This window comes from Ammodytes marinus (genome assembly GCF_949987685.1).
Source record: "Ammodytes marinus genome assembly, chromosome: 12".
Classification (NCBI taxonomy): Eukaryota; Metazoa; Chordata; class Actinopteri; order Uranoscopiformes; family Ammodytidae; genus Ammodytes; species Ammodytes marinus.
Genome location: NC_137216.1, coordinates 614,429 through 634,927, shown reverse-complemented (window position 1 = coordinate 634,927; position 20,499 = coordinate 614,429). Strand labels below are relative to the sequence as shown.

Below are 20,499 nucleotides of genomic sequence, written 5' to 3'. Positions count from 1 at the left end.
CCCATCGTTGTTTTTTCTTAATTGTGTAACCTATCCAGGGGTGGATTACTGCACAGGCACACCGGGCACAGGCCCAGGGGCCCAAGGGCTCAGGGGGGCCCTTAGCCAGAGATACTGATAGTAACTTTTCATGTTGCATAGTCAAAGAGCTCAGTCACTGATGTCAATAACAGGGTCCAAAAAGGAATAGCCTAAATATAAATACTCATTAAAATGTAACAAGATAGAAATGTGTATGGTCTATAAAATTTTAAATGGTTTGGCCCCACAGTCATTATGTGTTTTTGTCCACGCTCGCTCGTCAAATTCCATCAGATCCACTAGAATATCCTCCATACGAGATTGTACCATACCATTTCGCCGCACTGTAGCGGGGCAATCTGCTTTTTCTGTAAGAGCCACAAACCAGTGGAATACCTTACCTGACGCCGTAAGGGGCAGTAGCTCTCTCAGAGTCTTCAAATCTAACTTAAAAAATCTGTTAAAAGCTGCTCAGCTCTGCAACCACTAATTTGGTCCTTAGACTTGTTTTTGTGTGTGTGGGCGTGGGTGGGATGAGGAAGGTGGGGGGAGTTGCACGCAGACGTGTGTAGCCATGTTGTTGTGGTGTTTTATCCCTGTATACTAATAATCTGTCTTGTTACTGTGTTGTATTTTTGTGACCTGCCAAGGGACTACAGATGCAAATTAGCTTAAAGCTATAATCTGGTATAGTGCATCAAATGGCAACATTTATGTTCTAACTGTACATTGTCCCTTTTAAATAAAGATTTTAAATTAAATTAAATTAAATCATCATGGGCCCCTCAACTAGTAGGGGAGAAATACAAAAGCAAGTTAAAAACAACAGCATTAGTAGCTCTGTCTAAGGGGGTTGAAGGCCCCCTCACACATACACAAATAAACTTTATATGTGTGAATTCTAAATTGTTCATATCCACCCTTTATCTGTTGAAATGGGCCCCTCCATCATAGAACATGGGTCTGCAGACCAATCTACTGTTTTTACAGTTGCAGAGTAAAGAGTGCTACCTGTTTAAGAAAAATCTGAAAAATAATGTTCCTTCTGCATCTCAGGATTTGATATCTCTCTAGTCTCTAAAATTTCCTCACAAAGTGCACCAGATTGATGCATTTTACTTTAAAAAGGTAAAAGAAATTCCACCCACCCCCCAACAAGGTACAGGGTCCCTCCAACAAAACCCCAAAATCCTGTGGGAAACACTGACTTCCTTAATATGTTTTTGCCATTAATTGTATGTATCCGTGTAGAAAATTCAGTGTACCTGACTGGATAGGGACAAGTGGGGGGCCCTTTAAGAGTGTAAGCCCAGGGGCCCATTATCTCATAATCAGTCTATGATCCTATCACTCAATTCCTTTGCAAAGGCAGTTTTTTCACAAGTTAAGCTGTTCTTTCTGTTAGTAAATGCTGGCAAATGTGCCAAAAAGCAGTCGCAGAGATCTTGCAAGGGCAAAAAAATTTCGCTCGCGCCCTGCGGACGCGAGCTTCTGGGTGTTTTTTTTTGGGGGGGGGGGGGCATCACTGATAATTTCTGCTTAGGGCACCCAAAAGCGTAGCAGCGGCCCTGTTCCTGTGGACCAGTTTTTCCTGGTCTGTTACCCAATTCCTGATCCTGAAGGTATGTGTGTTATCATGTCTTTCAACAACGGTGTAGAGGTTGCTCTCCCAGCGATCGGCCGATTACCTTTTTCCTCGTTACCCTTTGTTAAACAACAGGACTCTGTCCCCAACATCCACAGGAGCACCCTTCAGTCTCCTGTTGTAGAAATCAGTCTGCTGTTTTGTCAAGTCACGTCTGAGACACTGCACATATGTGTCATAATCCACCACTTGTTCATTCAAAAGAACAGATCCAAACATCAGGTCAACAGGTAGCCTGGGGGTCCTGACAATTATTAGCTGAAATGGGGCAAAATCTGTGGTCTGTGTCATTATAGGAGAAGGTGCGAAATCTCAGCAGCTGGGGCCATATGTGCTTGGCCTTTGGCGGAAGGGCTCTGATCATATTTCCAAGGGTGTGATTGAATCTTTCAACTGCCCAGTTGACTATGGGGTGGTAAGCTGTTGTATGTGTTTTTTGAACACCAGCAACCTGGAGCATCTCCACAATCAAGCTGCTTTCAAAGTTGGCACCCTTATCAGAGTGTACGCGCTCAGGAAAACCCTACACATAAGTAGTTGTTCAAGAGTTGTTGGGTTAACAGCTTTGGCTGTCTGGTTTGGACAGAGGTAGGCCTGTGCCAGCTTAGTAAAATGGTCAGTGACCAAACGCACATCCAGAGACTTGTTGGAGGAGTCGTCAGCTGACCAGAAGTCAATGCAAACCAACTCAAGAGGTCTTGGAGTGTGCTGAACACACATCGACGACAGCAATGCACATACTCTGTCACGTCCCTCTCCATCCCAAACCAGAAGTTCCTTTGCTCCAAGTTCCAGGTAGAGTGTTCGTTTTTGGCCTTGATGACCTGCCTCATCATGTACACCTCTGAAAACGTCCTCATTGAGTTTAGAGGGTATGACATAATGATAGGTCTTCCTTTTTTGTCACAGTGTATTTCGAGACACGATAAAGCACACCTGTTTTGACTGTGAGTTTTTCCCAATGTCAGAGAAGCCTCAGAGCCTCAACCGGCTCATGTGCACACTCTTGTCTTGATGGGCATCTCTGACATTCAACAAACTATAGCACACAACTCAAAAAGAGGTCAGAGTGCAGCATAGCCATCAGGTTGTCTCTTTGCAGAGGGCGGACATTAGACAGTTCAGGTGTCTAAACAAACTGAACAAGCTGAGGAAAGAGGCAGCTCCAGGACTGCAGATACTGCCTGCCATGAGATGCAGGGATTTGAGGGCAGCACCACTGTATCTTTTGAGGCTGCAGGTGAGTGAAGCCGCCACATCATCGCAGTTGGATCACAAGACAAGATGGAGCATTCTAGGTTGCACAAACGGCTCACGGCTGTGGAGCGACAGCAACCACATTCTTCGTGCCAGGAATGTATTTCAGTTCAAAGTCAAATGGAGCCACCTTTGCCACCCATCTCTGCTAACAGCCTTCCAACTTCGGCTTACTAAGAATTTTAGTCAGTGAATTGCTATCATTCCAAACAGTAAATGGGTGACCTCTCAAACAGTGGCTTAACTTATTACAGACTGTCCATTTCAGTGCAAGGAACTCAAGTCTATTGGCCAAATGGCGTGACTGGGCATATTTTAGTGATTTACTGGCAAATGTTATTGGTCATGCAACATTGTCACCTTCAGCCAGTTGAGACAAAACAGCACCAAGACCATTGGAGGAGGCATCAACACACAGCAGGAAAGGCCTACTAAAGTCAGGATGAGCCAGAGTAGCATTGTTCAACAGAGCCGGTTTCAATTTCATGAAAGCCTCACTGCATTCCGGCATCCAGTCAGCAGGGGTGAGTTTCTTGGTCACAGGTGAGTTCTTTTATCCTTGGCATATGGTGGCTTCTTCATACCAGATGTCAGAGCGAAGAGGGGCTTGCTGATACTAGAGCATCCTTCCTTTAATAAAAGGAATGTAAGTTGAAGTACATGGGATTTCTAGTTTTTTTTTTACCGTGGTATCGAATTAGGTATCGAGGATCATGGTATTTCGCTGGTATTGGTATTGACTACAACATTTCTGGTATCATGACAACCCTAGCCTCCTGTCGTGGTGTGGTACTCCCCATATAGGCATATAGTCATGCCCGAAATTATTCATACACCTGGCAAATTTTTACTTAAATTTACTTTTATTTTTTTTATGATTTATATTTTTATTGAGTTTTCAACATCCATTTTGCACAAACATACACAAAAAACAAACAAAACAACAGAATGGCATGTAACTAGACAACCTAATTATAGCCGTGGCCAATGAGAATATACATGAAAAAGTTATACAAGAAGTAAAGGAAGAAACATACACACAAATACGGTTGTATTAAGAAAACAGTAATACAAAATAAAAATAAAACAACAAAAAACAACAAGACAAACAGTAATGGTCATGTTAAATCAAATTAAAAAGCACCAAAAAGCACAGCACAAGAAAGGCAGCAATACACATTTAGAAACACTATGATGCTCTATCATCCATGTAGGCGTGATAAAGCCCCCACTTCTGATGGTACTTGTCCACCCTATTAATCAGCCTAAATGACAACATTTCCAGTGCAGCTAATTTCCCCAATTGGAGGAACCACAGGGACGATGCAGGTAAAGTAGAGGCTTTCCAATTTGTTATAATGAGTTTTCGTCCTAGCATAAGTGCCGTTTGCACCCATTCAGCGTTAGATGGCGTTAAATCCTGTAATACCATAGGATCCCCTAAGATATACAAATTTGGGGTGAAAGGGATATCATGGCCAGTAATTGTTTTAATATAATCGTGGACACTGGACCAGAATGACTGTGCCTTTGGGCATCCCCATAGCATATGCACCAGGGTACCATTATTGACAGTACACCTCCAACACCCTGCATCGTCCTTCAACCCTGCTCTGTGTAGCCTGGACGGGGTCCAATAAACTCTATGCAATGTTTTAAATTGTATTAGTCTTGTTTTAAGTTCTCTCGACATTTTTTTTGAGTTTTTAAGGATCAGACTCCAGTTCTCCTCTGAGAAAGCAATATTAAGATCAGCTTCCCATGACAGTCTGAGGGCTGACAAATTGTCCTTAGAGTTGAGAAGCAGTATGGAATAATATGCTGCTGCCTCATGACCCTTCCCAAAAATATCTAATATGCGATGCCAGATGTCCAAACTAGGGGGAGCCACAGAGGCCGAACCGAAGGTCTGTATCAGCAGATGTCTCAGCTGCAAGTAACACCAGAACTGATTTTGTGGGATATCAAATTGTCGTTTTATATTTTCAAATGATCTAATTATTCCCTCTTCATACATATCAACTAGAACTTTGATTCCTTTTCGGTACCACAGTTTCCAAAAGAAGGGTTCTTTGTCAATACGAAGTTTAGGATTAAACCAGATTCCTGCATGTAAATGAAGATGGGGATTGACCCCGTGAACCTGCGCGACCCTCCTCCAGGTCCATTGTAAATGTGAGACAACTGGATGTGTGTTTACTTCTGAGGGCAACTTAGCTGTGATGAAGTGCACTGGGGAGAGTGGGTCACATAACCCGCTCTCTAAGGCAAACCAGGGTGGGGCTCTTTCTGGGGGCAAAAACCAGTGTGCCATGTGTCTGAGACTGAATGCTAGGTGGTAAAAGCTGAGGTTTGGGACTCCCAACCCACCATGATCCACTGGCCTCTGTAGTGTCCGTAATTTTAGTCTTGGGCGTTTGTTATTCCATAGAAAAATGTTAGAAATTCTGTCAAATTGTTTAAAGTATGTTTGGGGAATTTTTACTGGGAGAGCTTGCAACAAATAGTTAAATTTAGGGGCACAGGTCATTTTTATCACATTGGCTTTGCCCCACAGAGATAGAAAAAGTGGAGCCCAGCGCTCTGTGTCAGTCCGAAAGTTTGCCAATAGAGGTTCAAAATTACTCTTGACTAAATCAGACAGATTTGGAGGAAATGTTATCCCAAGGTATGTTAAGCCTTTTTCAGGCCAGGAGAAATTGCAAGACTGGAAGAGAGATTTAGGGCAATATGCTGTCAGGGGGAGTGCTTCTGATTTAAGCCAATTAACCTTATATCCAGATATTCCTGAAAAACTGTCAACTATTCTGAGTAAAGAGGGCAAAGCGTGTTCTGGCTCGGACACAAACAGGAGAATGTCATCTGCATATAAAATTAGCTTCTGGGCAGTTTGGCCTATCTGGATGCCTTTGAAGTCTGGGTCCTTTCAGATGGCCTCAGCTAATGGCTCGAGAGCCAGCGCAAAAAGAAGCGGAGACAGCGGGCAGCCCTGTCTTGTTCCCCTACCGAGGTCGAATGAGGGAGAAAAAAAGCCATTCGTGGAAACTGATGCTTTGGGTTGGGCATATAGAAGTTTGATCCAGTTAATAAACTTACTGCCAATTCCAAAGGTCTCTAGGGTAGAGAAGAGATAGTGCCACTCCACCCTATCAAAAGCCTTCTCGGCATCTAACGAGATAGCGGCGGTAGGGGAGTTAGCATTCTGTTGGGCCCACATAATGTCAATAAGGCGCCTAACGTTATCAGCAGAAGAGCGTGAGCGTATAAACCCGACTTGGTCGGCGTGAATCAATGACGTTATGACCCTATCCAGTCTGTTAGCGAGGATTTTGGATAATATTTTGCTATCGCATGAAATCAGGCTAATAGGCCTATAGTTTTTACAGTCTAGTGGATCTTTGCCGCTTTTCGGAATGAGCGAAATAAGAGCCTCTGATAATGATGGTGGCAACCTACCCTTCGCCAAGGCTTCATTATACATATCCAAAAGAAACTGGGCTAGTTCTTCCGGATAGGCCTTATAGAACTCAGCTGTAAACCCATCTAAGCCAGGGGCCTTGCCTGCTGGTAGATGTTTAATGACCCGTAGTATTTCCTCTTTAGTAATTGGAAGATCGAGATCTTCCATTTGGTTCTCAGATAGCGAGGGAAGTTTGAGGGGGGCAAGAAATGACATTATATTTCCTGTATCAGCTTGTGATTCAGAGGTGTAGAGTTCAACGTAAAATGTTTTAAAGGTTTCATTTATCTCCCTGGTGTTTGAAAGTAAGTTGCCAGTCTCATCTCTGATGGCTGGTATAGTACACATCATTTCCCTCTGTTTGATGTACCTTGCGAGAAGTTTGCCAGCCCTATCGCCTTCCTCAAAATATTTTTGTCTTGCCCTAAAAAGAGAAAATTCTGCTTTCTGAGAAAGTATAGTATTCAGCTTATACTTCAACCTAGTCAGCTTTGTCAAGTTACCGGGGGACATGTTTTGTTTAAATTGAGTGTCGGCTATCTTGATTTGTTTTTCTAGGTCCAACTGTTTGGCCATACGTTCCTTTTTCTTAAAGGAGGCGTGTTGGATTACATGTCCCCTGATAAACGCTTTTAAGGCGTCCCAAGCAACTCCCAGTGATGGTGTAGAATGCAAATTTGTCTCTTTAAAAAGGTTAATTTGGGCTCTCAAAGATTCCCTAAAACTAGGATCCAACAAGAGGCTAGAATTAAACCTCCATCTGGGTGATCTTTGTGATTTGCTAAAGGGAACCATGTGGAGAAATACAGGTGCATGGTCTGATATTATAATGTTTCCAATGTTACTCGATATTGAGGAGGAAATCACAGAATTCGATACCAAAATGAAATCTATTCTAGAGAAGCTCCTATGAGGTGAAGAATCTAGTCCTTGCTAGATGGGTTGTGTATGCGCCAGATATCTACCAACCCATATGTTTTACACATATCCTGCAGGGCAATACAAGTCCTTGTAGGACGTTGCGTAGGTGTGCTGCGGTCTAATATCGGATCCAATACTTCATTAAAATCCCCACCCATAATTATTGGGAAGTCGCCCATATCTATGAGCTTACTCTCCAGCAAACCAATAAATGATGGGTCAACTGTATTCGGGGCATATACATTAGCCAGTATAACTTTATGTCCCTGAATTTCTGACAGTATAAAAACCATTCTTCCCCCCTCATCTGAGGACTGTTTGAGGCATTTAAAAGGCAAATGTTTGTTGACTAAAATGGCCACTCCCCTACTACTCTTACTTCCACAAGAGGCAGCAACAAAACCGACCCAATCACGCTGTAGTTTTTGTGATTCCTGGGCTAATAAGTGGGTCTCCTGTAGGAAGACAATGTCACATTTTTTAGATTTGACAAAACTCAATACCTTTTTCTTTTTAATTGGATGGTTAAGGCCCTTAACATTCCATGTCATAAAGTTTAAATCACTATTGCTGGCTGACATAGTTTTGGTGGGTGTTAAACGTATTTAAATGCTGCAACTCCATGGCTAAAGAAAAAAGGTGCATCATTACCATTAGACCAAACACACATAAACAAAAAAAATATATATATAAAACAAAAATAAAACTTCAGATGACCTGTCGTCATCAGCTGGCATCTCCTGAACATGATGCCAGAAACACGAATTATTCTTTGGACCGTGACCCTTTAACTTAACAACTGCTTTCCAGACAGAGCCACCCTGCGGTGACGTCATCATAGCCGCTCTCTCGGCACCACGGAAAAACGCAGCACAGAGAGAGGGAAAGTAAGCGAAGTCAGATTAACTAAACATAATGAGCAAGCGTCAAGCCATATAATGTTTAACACTTATAAAAACAAAGCCTTAAGCGTTTATCTGTCTAAAAAGTGAGGCTCAAACACCACTACAAAGAATAGACTATTACTATATGCATGAAGGAAAAGCTACAAAATAATAATAAATAAATCCAACCTTTTCCCCATATGTCCGTCGATTGGGTAATAAAACGTCCACTTAGTATTGTTCTAGGACCCATCCTCTTGCGCGATCCCAAAAAGAAAAAAATATTCCATTTGTGAACAAAGTTCAAACGAGAACGTAAAGGAAAAGTAAAAAATAGACCTGACTCATCCATAACCGTATTCTCCCCTCTTCTTGATGAGACAAAGGACATCCTTCTTAAACGTTCAAGCATCAAATAATAATCCCAGGACGAGTAATAAAAAATAAAAAAGAACAAAAAAGGGAGAGATAGAAAAAGTCTGTGGTGAAATTGCAATAGAGTCATAGCAGTAATCCAACCTTTTCGTAGGCTAAATTGGGGGGAGAGAGCAGGATCGCAGGAGGAAAGAAGGGTGAGTGAACCAGTTTGCACGAGAAAGTATTCCAAAACATTTTGTTAACGCCACAATCCGATGGCAACATCACGGCCGTCTGGCCATATGCGTAAAGAGGAGCGCGTTGCGCTAACCCAGGGAGTGGATGTAGGCGCGTGCCTTCTTTGGATCATCAAATTCACGGCGACCCTCCGGCGCCCGGATGATGAGCAAAGCCGGGAATACCAAGGAGAACTTCATCCGTCGGTCATGGAGCAGTTTCTTGCATTCCTTGAAGCGCAGGCGTTTGTCAGTGACGATCTTGGAGTAATCGGGAAATACCATTATGTTATGCCCGTTCCAGGTAACCTTCCCTTTACGGGCTGCTTCCACGATGCGCTCTCTGTCCTGGAATCTCAAGAATCTGGCAATAAGGGCCCTCGGTCTCGGTGTCTGGCCCGGTTCCGACTGACGCCTTGCTCCCGTCCTGTGTGCTCGGTCGATCTCCAGCCTCTCAGCGAAATCGATGTTCCATGTTTTTGGAATATTATCACAGAGGAAAGCCCGTGCATCGCCGCCCTCGCACTCCTCCGGGAAGCCGACAAAACGTAGGTTGTTCCTCCTTTCCCTGTTCTCAATGTTATCGAGTTTTTGTCTAAGCAGCTCGACCTCCTCTCTGGTAGCGGGGGGGATTCTCTTGTAGCTCCTGGTTAGCTTCCTCGAGGAAGGTTAGCCGGGCCTCGACGTGATTAAGACGCTCGGAAATCTCTGTAAGCTTGTTTTCAACTGCAAATGTGGACCTTTTAATATCTTCCAGTTTCTTGTCTTGTGCTTCGGAGGTATCTTTGATAAGCCTGGACATGTTGGCAAGCTCTCGCGCCACTATCCTATCGGTGGCAGTGGGAGTGTTGCTAGCTGCTGGCTCCTGTTGCGTGGAAGTGTCCGCATCGGCTTCATTAGCTTGTTCGTTAGCTTTCGGGCTAGCCATGGCAAAACTCGACAGCAACTGCTGGTTAACATTTTTTTTGTGGCCGCCTTTGGGCATTTTGTCCTCCTCGATCACAGAGTATACTAAGGTCCGAAAAAATCTGACTTTCGCAGTGTATTTAAAAGTTTCACCGTCAGGGCAGGCGGAGCATGTCTTTCAAGCAGCCATCTACATTACCTGCGTCACGTGACTCCTAAATTTACATTTATTTAACCAGCAAGTTTTTTCTTGATTGGAAATGACACAGGCTTCTCCCAGAAGATAATAAGACGATGTACAAGAGGCATCATTGTGGGAAAAAAAATTCTGCTTTTATTTACATTTGAACAAAAAGTAGCATGTCCAAAATGATTCATACCCTTCTCAATAATCAATAGAAAAAGCCTTTATTGGCTATTACAGCAATCAAACACTTCCTATAATTGCTGGCCTGCTTTTTGCATGTCTCCACTGGTATTTTTGCCCTTTAATCTTTAGCAATGAGCTCCAACTCTTTCAGTTTGGAGGGTCTCACTGTCATCACCCTGATCTTTAGCTCCCTCCACAGATTCTCAATTGGATTTAAGTCAGGACTCTGGCTGAGCCACTGTAAAACATTAATGTGTTTGTCCGCTAAACATTTCTTCACCACTCTTGCTTTGTGTTTTGGGTCGTTGTCCAGCGGAAATGTCCACTGGTGCCCAAGGCCAAGTGTCTCTGCCAACTGCCTGATGTTGTTGAGAATCTTGATGTATTGCTCTCTTTGCATGGTGCCATTTACTGTGATTAGGTTCCCTGGTCCATTGGCTGAAAAACACCCCCCAAAGCATTAGGTTCTCACCACCATGTTTGACAGTGGGGATGGTGTTCTTAGGGTTGAAGACTTCGGCTTTTTTATGCCAAATGAAGGATACATCATTGTGGCTAAACAATTACATTTAGTTTCATCTGACCATAAAACAGAAGACCAGAAGTCTTCTTCTTTTTCCAGATGAGCATTTGCAAAGGCCAAGCGGGCTTTTGTGTGCCTTATCTGGAGGAGTGGTATCCTCCTTGTTCTGCGTCCAAGGAACCCAGCATTTTGCAGTGTCCATTGGATTGTCTGCAATGAGACGTTGCCTCCAGCAGAGCCAAGATAACCAAGATGGCCTTGGTGGTGATCCTGGGATTATTTTTCACCTCTCACTATCCTCCTGGCCAGTACAGGTGTAACTTTTGGCTTCCGACCACGTCCTCTGAGATTTCCCACCATGCGGAACTTTTTGTATTTTTTTAATAATACGACAACGACCCAAAACACAAAGCAAAAGTGGTGAAGAGATGGTTAGCGGACAAACACATTAACGTTTTACAGTGGCCCAGCCAGAGTCTTGACTTGGCAGTGAGACCCTCCAAACTGAAAGAGTTCAAGCTCATTGCTAAAGACGAATGGGCAAAAATACTAATGGAGACATACAAAAAGCTGGTCAGCATTTATAGGAAGCGTTTGATTGCTGTAATTGCCAATAAAGGCGTTTTCTATTGATTATTGAGAAGGGTATGAATAATTTTGGACATGCCACATTTTGTTCAAATGTAAGTAAAAGCTGAATTATTTTTTTCTCACAATGATGCTTCTTGTACATCGTCTTATTATAATAATAATTTCGGGCATGACTGTATGTGTTGCTCTCTGTTGGCTGTATCCTCACACTTTAATGTCTCATCTTCTGTGCACAACTGCTGCTTGTTTCACTAATTGCTGCCCTGGATCAGTTCAAGGGCTGTTGGAAATTACTGCATAAACATGCATTATACAAAAACTGACCGTCACATTTGTTCCACGCTTTGTTCCACCTGTGAGAGCGAGACATCGTCCACCTTTACTAGCTATTTTTAGACATAGCCCTAATATTACATGGAGTAATTCCAAGCATATAGCTTGCTTTCTCTCATTTTGAGCCTACTTATGCTCTAATCAGTAAAGCAAAAACATATGTGTGGGTATGCAAACCACTAATGTTGTGACATAATGATAGTATGTGTACTCCTGAAACCTCCCTGCTACCCGTTCTGTCTCAAACACTACAGATGTGCACTTGGCTGCTACTGACTCAGTTGCTCATCTCTTAAACTGAACATTAGGCTTCATGATTTATTGCAAGCTGAAATTGAGTAGTCTGCTGTCCTTTCCACTGTCGGTTGCTCCTTGCTCAAAGGCTGAACGGGGATCTTAATCTGAATTTTGATTTTGATAGCTCACCCAAGAGATATAAATGTGCAAGATTTGTTTGACCATAATTCCTGCATGATTCTCAACTTCATGTGTTCAATTTGCTAATTAGTAGTGACAATTTAGAGTTAATTGAATTTCCAGTGTTGCCGCAAGTAATGGGATTTCTGACATAATGAAGAGAGCAAAGGCTTGGGAATCTAATATACATTATTTTCCTCCTGTTTTACAGTGTGTGTGGTCTTCAGCCTTGTGGGTGCTTCCTGTGCACTGGGGTTACCCCTCATTGGATTGGTTGTCTACAGCGGTCGGCTAAGCATCCAATTAAGAAGACAATGCCTACCTAGAATTCTGGTAAAAGAGCTGACTGTATGCTTGGACATAATACATCTCCTCTGTGTTCAAAATACTGTGAATGGGCCTCAGTTTTCCAGACACTGATCAATTGGATAATTTTGTATGATGAGTTGTTTAGTTTGATTATTTAAAAAATAATTGTGCTAATTAGATCACAATGATTATTGGCTGTTAACACTTGTGGTGTCATGTTGCCAAATTTTTCTCCACACACTGATCATCGCACATAGTGGCCAAATCCACAAAAGGTTTTGCTTTTGTGGCACAGTCCCTTGTATTATCTTGATGCAACTTCTCTCTTTCTCTCTTTCTCTATCGTGGTGCAGCTTCCATAATCTGTTCCTCAATGTTACCAAGACAAAGGAGATGGTGATTGACTTCAGAAAGGTCAGCAAGCTTCATCACACGCCACTGACCATCGGTGGTCCTGCTGTGGAGAGGGACAACATTGTCAAGTTTCTGGGGTCCACCTGGCGGCGACCTGTACTTTTACTACCAACACCATGGCCGTTCCGGCGTCTGAAAATGGCAGGCCTCCCTGCCCCCCACCTTACAATCTTCTACATGGGCACCATTGGATCCCTTATAATTTATGGCCTCACCTACTGGTTTGGCAACTGCAATGCACTGAAGTAACATCAGCGGAGCAGGATTGAGAGGAGAGCCAGCAAGATCATTGGCGCCCCTCTCCCTTCCCTGCTGGAGATTTCTAACCAGGGCAAACCTCCATCATATGGGACCCTCATCTTCCTGTTCATGGCCGGTTTTCCCACCTGCAATCTTGGAAAAGGTACAGAAACATCCTTGCCAGAACCAGGAAGATGCTGAACAGCTACTTTCTGCAGGCTCTCTGGATCGTGAATAAACTTTGCCTTCTCTCCCTGACATGAGGCTGTTACGAGGCAGTGATGCTTTGAGCCAAATGCTAATGTTGGCAATGATAATATACACAAAATAAAGTTTAATCCATCCAATCCAATGCAAAAGTATATTAAATTAAGTTGCATTTCCTTACACTGCTGTTATGTGATTATTGGTTGATGCAGATATACTGTACGGAGCTTATTTTCGAGAAGGAAATGACGAGGTGACATCTATAAAGGTTGGGAAAGACTATCTGTTTTCATTTTCTTATTTCAATATAGCAACTCTTCCAATTCATCCAAGTGTAAAACAAATATTGCAATATTTTTAGATTCACTTTTATTTTCAGCGTTTCATACCAGGTGTAACAGATGGATGTTAACCCACCAAATGCCAACATATATTTGTTTACCAGATATAAATAAAAGCATATTATTATATATTGACCAGCTCTTTTCAGTTTGGTAGGGTGTGGTCAGACATTTGCTGTGTTGCACCAGTAAACACAACAAAGAGATGTTAAACCATTGGAGGGGTCCCCACCTCGTAACTGAATTTACATCCAACAAGTAATCATGTCATGTTCAAGTTTTTAAGTCCATAGCAAACCAACTTTCATCAAAATCAGTTCAAAATTAAGCATGTTACAGGCAATTTTGCATTGAAGTCTGCATCTCTCTTTCTTTTTGGGACAAAGTATTTACAACGCTACAAGAATTGTTGCATTTTAACAATTTACAATTTTTATATTTATCAGTGATTCTTGAGAACCGGGACAAAAGGCCGTCTTCCATATGTAACTGCTGTTATCTTTTAAAAAAAATATCTAAAATTGTAGATGTTATTAGGGATTAAGAATAGAATGTCTGGAGCACAATTGTCCCCTTTAATTTAATTTTATTATTATTGTGTCAAATTTATGACACTTGTTATCTTCTCATGACGTCAAAAACAGTGTGTCCACGGAGAAGGTTTCAATCTTTCATATGCAATAAAACCTATTAAAAATTTACTTTAATGATTAAAAAGAGCTTTTTTCATCAAAGGCAGCACAAAATAATCTCATATCAATAAAAAAAAAATTCTATAACACATTCATGTTTTATAAGGTTTCTAAGTGGGGGGACACTTTTTGTCACCACCGTCAGAGATTTCATTAAAATGTAATAAAATCACGCAATATGAGGGGCAGCTGTCTCCGTGAAGGACCTATTGTCACAAGCTATCTGTGCAGAGTACATTAGAGTCAGACAGGCTCTGATAAGTGTTGTAGTTTTAAAATATTTTACATTCCAAATCTTAAAAGTCATGCGTCACAACCATGATATGTCAACACCGACTTACAATTTCTGAAGAAGTTATTTGAAATGTTTCAAATAATAAGTAGTTCATACTGGCACCAATCAACAGAAAAAACATGACTAACTAGATTAATAAAAAAAAATTGTTTAAGAAACGTTAAATATGTCAACACCGTCAGATGTCAACTCCGTCAGATTTCCTGTCTGACGTTGGTGACAGGCAAATGACGGAAGCTATATCCCAAGGATGCGGTCTACGAAGGCTATAGCCTGTGAAGGCCGATTCGAAGGCCGAACAAGCGTTGTTAAACGAGACGGTCTCCGCAGGTCTCTGTTTACGAGCATTTCCGGTTTGCATGACGACTCGCCGCTCCTGTGCTGCCTAGCAACCCTGATTGCTTCCAACGGAGACAGCCTTGTCAACGGAGGAAAAAAGAAAAAGAAGTTGCCTACTAGACGAAAAGAAAAAAAAGTACAAGAAAAAAAGAAAGGAAGATAAAAATTAAGAAGATGGAGCAACACGTTGCTGTTTTGTTATTTTCTATTTTATTTTATGCCATCTCTGAAAAAAACGCAATGAATCTTGGGATATGTTGGGCCGCGAAGGATCCATCTGTTGCAGCCTTCAAAACCGTGAAACGAAGGCTGCATTTCTTGGCCGCATATGAAGAAGCCTTGCAAATGGAACAAGCCTTTGCGCGCCGCTATGACGCAATCGGTCTTCAAATGCAGCCTTCTTAGGCTGTAACCCCTGAATTGAGATTCACCCACAACTGACATTCAATGTGAAGGCATCATATTTGGATGGTTTTCAAGTTATTATAATTATATTAAATACAGAAATAGGGTTTAGTTTTTCTAATACTGTATTTATGGAAACTCTTACAATCTTCTTTTGTCATGGATGATTCTTAAAAAAGTACAGGATGATATAGAGCTAGTCTGATTGAAAGACTGTAATGTGAATCTTTGAATTAACACTCAACCAATAATATGCTGTTATAAAATCACTGTTATTGATTATTCTACATGGTTATCTGGGTTTTTGTCACCATCGGCAGATATGTCAAATTCATAAGATATACTTGTCAACTCCGTCAGATATGTGTCAACTCCGTCAGATTTATATTATTATGATAACAATACATAATGATATTTCATAGTTGTTGAGGAATGGTTGGTCATATGTGAAAATCTAACCAGTCACCTAACATGAGAATGTGTTTTGAAATTTGAAACACATCTTGATTGCTGTTAATTTTAAAGTAAACATTCTATTACACAGTTCAACTGAAGAACATAGAGGAAAATCGATATAAAATATCTATAGTCATATACATTTTGAAAATATTTTGTGTGGCCTCTGTCAGTCTTTTGTAGAATACTTGTGATCACAATTCTTCTCATGGGTCTAGCATAAATTGAGGGAAAATTAATTTGTGATTTTGGTGTCAGACGGTGTTGACACAAAATAAGGAATAGCAAGGTAAAAAGCCCATTTTGATAAAAAGGATAAAAGCTGGGAGGTTGTATCAAAGTGTAGCTCAGTAGCTTAGTATATGTTGTAATTTAATTTTCCTAAACATAGGGTTTGTATTTTTTCAACTTTGCACCCTGTTTTGTCCCGGTTCTCAAGAATCACTGATTTAAGAATTTTCCAAAGTATCCTTATAGCCTTTTTTAAAAAAAATATTCATGAATTTTAAGGACGTAGGTTTTGATTAAATGTGGGTTGTGACAATTTATACGTGGGGATCTGGGGGTACTCCCCCCGAATTTTTTTTAGCATTAAATGCTTAATTTCCTGCAATTTGTTCCTTTTCTGCATACATATTTATGTAAAGTAAAAGACAACATCCATGTTCCAGCTGACATAAATATACCGTATTGGTCCGAATACAAGACGACCCTGATTATAAACGACCCCCCGTTTTTCAAAACTCATATTTGGAAAAAATATTTGAAGACCAGGGGCCTCATTTATAAAGCTTTGCGTGGGATTCACGTGGAAGCTGGCGTACGGAAGAAACTCAGGATGTACGTGCAAACAAAAATATTCAGATTTATTAAACAGTGCGCACTCACGTCCTACGCCTGTTTCCCTTTAATCAACAATCAACTCTAAGGTTGCGTTCCGAATCGCATACTCTTTCTTTTTCCTATTCTACATACTACATCTGACGATAAAAATAATCTAGTTAGGATGCAGTAGGCATACTATTGGGACATACTTTTCTCTCTTATTTCATCATAACATTGCGCCTTGATCTTGCCTCTTGCTTTTATATCCGTCGCATCCCCGTTTGTTTTCATATGGAGGCTTCGTCGATGTTACGTCACTTCACGTGCGCACTGGATTGTGGGTCAGAATCGCCCAAATAGGATGCACTTTTCAACACTAAGGCAAGGCAAGGCAATTTTATTTATAAAGCACATTTCAGGCACAGGGCCACTCAAGGTGCTTCACAGGGTTAAAATCAAATAAAGAATACAAATACAAAAAAGGAACAAATTTAAAACATGGATAAAAATACAACATTTAAATAAAAGAATTAAAACATTTTACCAAAAAAATTACAGGTTAAAAGGGAAACAAGAACGTTTTGAGACCCGATTTAAAAGAGCTGAGAGTCTCAGCGGACCTCAGACTCTCTGGCAGTCCGTTCCAGACATTGGGCGCATAAACGCTGAATGCCGCCTCTCCCTGTTTAGTCCTAGCTCTGGGGACTTTTAAAAGACCTGTCCCAGACGACCTAAGGGCTCTGGGCGGCTCATAACGTATCAGCAGATCAGTAATGTATTTTGGCCCGATACCATTTAAGGCTTTGTAGACCATCATCAATATTTTAAAATCAATTCTTTGAGTGACAGGAAGCCAGTGTAAAGACCTAAGAACTGGGGTAATGTGATCTACTTTTTTGGTCCTAGTGAGGACTCGAGCAGCAGCGTTCTGAATTAGCTGAAGCTGTCTGATTGATTTTTTAGGAAGGCCTGCAAAGACACTATTACAGTAGTCAAGTCTACTAAAAATAAATGCATGGACAAGTTTTTCTAAGTCCTGCTGAGATAATAGCCCTTTAATTCTCGATATATTTTAAAGGTGGTAGTAGGCTGACTTAGTAATTGATTGAATGTGTTTTTTGAAATTCAAGTCGGAATCTATCACTACTCCAAGATTTCTAGCTTGGTGTGTGCTTTCTAACATAACAGATTTAAGCTGTGCGCTGACTTTTGATTGTTCATCCCTGGCACCAAAGACAATTACTTCAGTTTTGTCGCTGTTTAATTGAAGAAAGTTTTGGCACATCCAGTCATTGATTTGTTCAATGCATTTACTTAGTGCTTGAATCGGACTATAGTCTCCTGGTGATATGGTTATGTATTTGTGTGTCGTCTGCATAATTATGGTAGCATAATTTGTTTTTGTTCATAATCTGAGCTAGCGGTAGCATGTATATGTTAAACAGAAGAGGCCCAAGAATGGAACCTTGGGGGACCCCGCATGTAATATTTGTTCGCTCGGATGTGAAATTGCCTATTGACACATAGCAGGGTTTTTCCTGGCTCAGAATGGGCCTTTGGGGGGTCAGTACGCGACTGACTTTTTTTGGAGTCGCGACTATGTGCAACAGTAAAGGCAAACAGTTTGTGTATTTTAAGAGGGTGTGGGGTTAAGGAGAGGGCAGTTTCTGTCCAGCTCAAGAGCATTTCAGTCAGCCTGTCAATCACTGCGTAACCATGGAGCTCACTGACGCTTATGAAATCACAATAAACAACCTGTAGATATGAAGTCAAAATACTAATAATGACTAGGCCTACCTATTTAATACTTTAATTGTTTCTAATTGATCTAAACCATGGCAATTGCAAGAAAGAAACAATCATAATCATGATTATTTTGAGTAATCACATTGTGTTATCACGATTATTAAAGACAGTTAATCATTATGCATTTATTTTACTTTTAACAAGGTTTTTTTCTAATAACACCATGACTTTGGACTTTAAACAAAGGCCTAATTGAACTGAAAACAGGGAGAATAGAAATAGGCTAAATAAGTGAAACATATTTTTGATAATTGAATAAAATAAATATGTCAAAATAAAAATAACCCGTTGAAAATGGTGTTGATAGGGCACGTCTTTTGATAGCATTAAATGTAAGGGCATGATTTATTTATGTCAAGGAGCAGGGTGGATAGGCAGTTGCATTGTAGTGTTGACAGTTGTGGTGGCAGGAGTAAGGAGCATTAAACTTCCTGTGTTTTTTATTCAGTGATTGCTTGGTCATAGACCACTATGATTCGACTTAAAGTGAATAAAAAAATTGGTCGGGATGTTTAGAGGTGCAGATCAGGTCGTATAACTTTTTTCTCTCTCTCTCTCTCTCTGTCTCTGTCTCGCGGTCGCGTATGTAACGTTACTCGCGTGTCCGCGAGTGACAAATCTTGCACATTATTTTAGTTTGTTGTGAGTCTGAAGTGTTTTCAGACTACACAATTAGTTTTACCTTTATTCTCATCATCTAGAAGTTTTTCAAAACACCCGGCAATGCGCAACATTTCCCTCCTACTCTCTGGACCAGCCGATAGCTAAATTATCAGGTGAGGGAGGGGCCGAGCGAGCGCACCGCTCGGCTGAAAGGGTTTGCTGCATTTAACAGCCAGCATGCCCTGGCGTGCGGAACAATGATAGTTTAATAACGATTATTTTGTTTTCATGATTGAGGGAAGCCGTAATAGTAATTGAAAATGAAATTCAAGTTATTGTCCAACCCCTCAAGAAGGATGACTTAAATTGGGCTGAATTTGGAGAGGTTTTAAATAGCTATATTTATTCTCAATCTTTATCATTTTGGCGCTCCTGATTTTCCTTTGGCGCTGGATAAATCCGCTTTGGCGGGCGCCAACATTTTCTCGATCCAGGAAAAACCCTGCATAGTAGTCTCTTTCCTTTAAGTATGATTCAAACCAGTTTAGCACAGTTCCAGAAAGTCCAACCCAGTTTGCAAGTCGCTTTTGCCACTGTCTGTGTTTAAGTGGATGTCATTGAGGACCTTAACCAGAGCAGTCTCAGTGCTGTGGTGTTGTCGAAAACCTGACTGAAAGACATCAAAGCAGTTATTCATTGCTAAGTAGTTATTTAGCTGATGATGAACAACTTTTTCAATGATCTTGCTTAAAAATGGTAGGTTGGATATCGGCCTATAATTGTTCATGAGTGATGTATCTAGATTTTTCTTTTTTAGGAGTGGCTTGATGACAGTTGTTTTCAAGGCCTGTGGGAATACACCAATACTAACAATCTTGGCCGCATGAAGTAGGACATCCGGGTACTTCTAACCATCCTAAATCTGGCCACAAGAATCGGGACATCCTAAATCTTTTTTCTATATACTATATAGTAGAAAGTATGCGATTCGGAACGCAAACTAAATGCGGCGCTGCCTTTGCGGGCTTCACGTAACGCCCATATTTACCCATAAATAGTCATTGAAACGCCCCGAATTAATATCATTTTCTGAGTGCATGAAGCCGACTGAAAAGGGAAATGGAAAAATTGACTCCACACGGGGAGGTGCCCGTTGGAGAAGTGGCGACCAGGGAGAATATAGTTTGGTTGTGCAAAGAAGTCTAATAACAAACTACTGCTCAGGTTCATATCAGGGAGGCCATTCCTTCCAATAGGTTTTTGTTCTAAGTACCTTTTAAGTAAATGTTCTACACATCTCCAGGTGTCTCCATTATTGCCCATGTGCATGTTGTCTCTCCAGAACTATAACTATCCCTACTGGAGCCCCATTCAGGGTCTCTAAGAAGGCCCAATCCTCTGAGCTGCTGTTGGGTGCATATGTAACGGATCTTGTTCTGCGTTGTGTCTAGTGAGTGAGGCACACACTGGAGTCGAGTTGAGTTGGTTTATTTCTTTTTAGGAGACAAAAAACACGGGCGTCACACACACTCCACAGAATCTCTCTCCACTCAGCTCCGAGCATCCGTGCTCATTCAAGCTTCATAAATTATTTTAGTATTATAAATACATGTGGAAGACAAATAAAATGTAAACAAAGCATAACA

The 20,499-nt window shown here is 41.2% G+C and overlaps 1 protein-coding gene across 1 annotated transcript in view; it reads left to right on the top strand.

Annotated features, from left to right (window-relative positions):
• Positions 1–20,237, top strand: part of LOC307258400 (interferon alpha/beta receptor 2-like) — a gene marked incomplete at both ends in the record, with an annotated part of 55,410 nt that extends 35,173 nt beyond the window's left edge. The window contains 3 exons of the mRNA XM_080037922.1: positions 12,133–12,254; positions 12,615–12,740; positions 20,196–20,237. Of these exons, the coding sequence (XP_079894048.1) occupies positions 12,133–12,254; positions 12,615–12,740; positions 20,196–20,237 (290 nt within the window). The remainder of the gene's footprint in view (positions 1–12,132; positions 12,255–12,614; positions 12,741–20,195) is intronic.
• Positions 20,238–20,499: the final 262 nt, after the last annotated feature.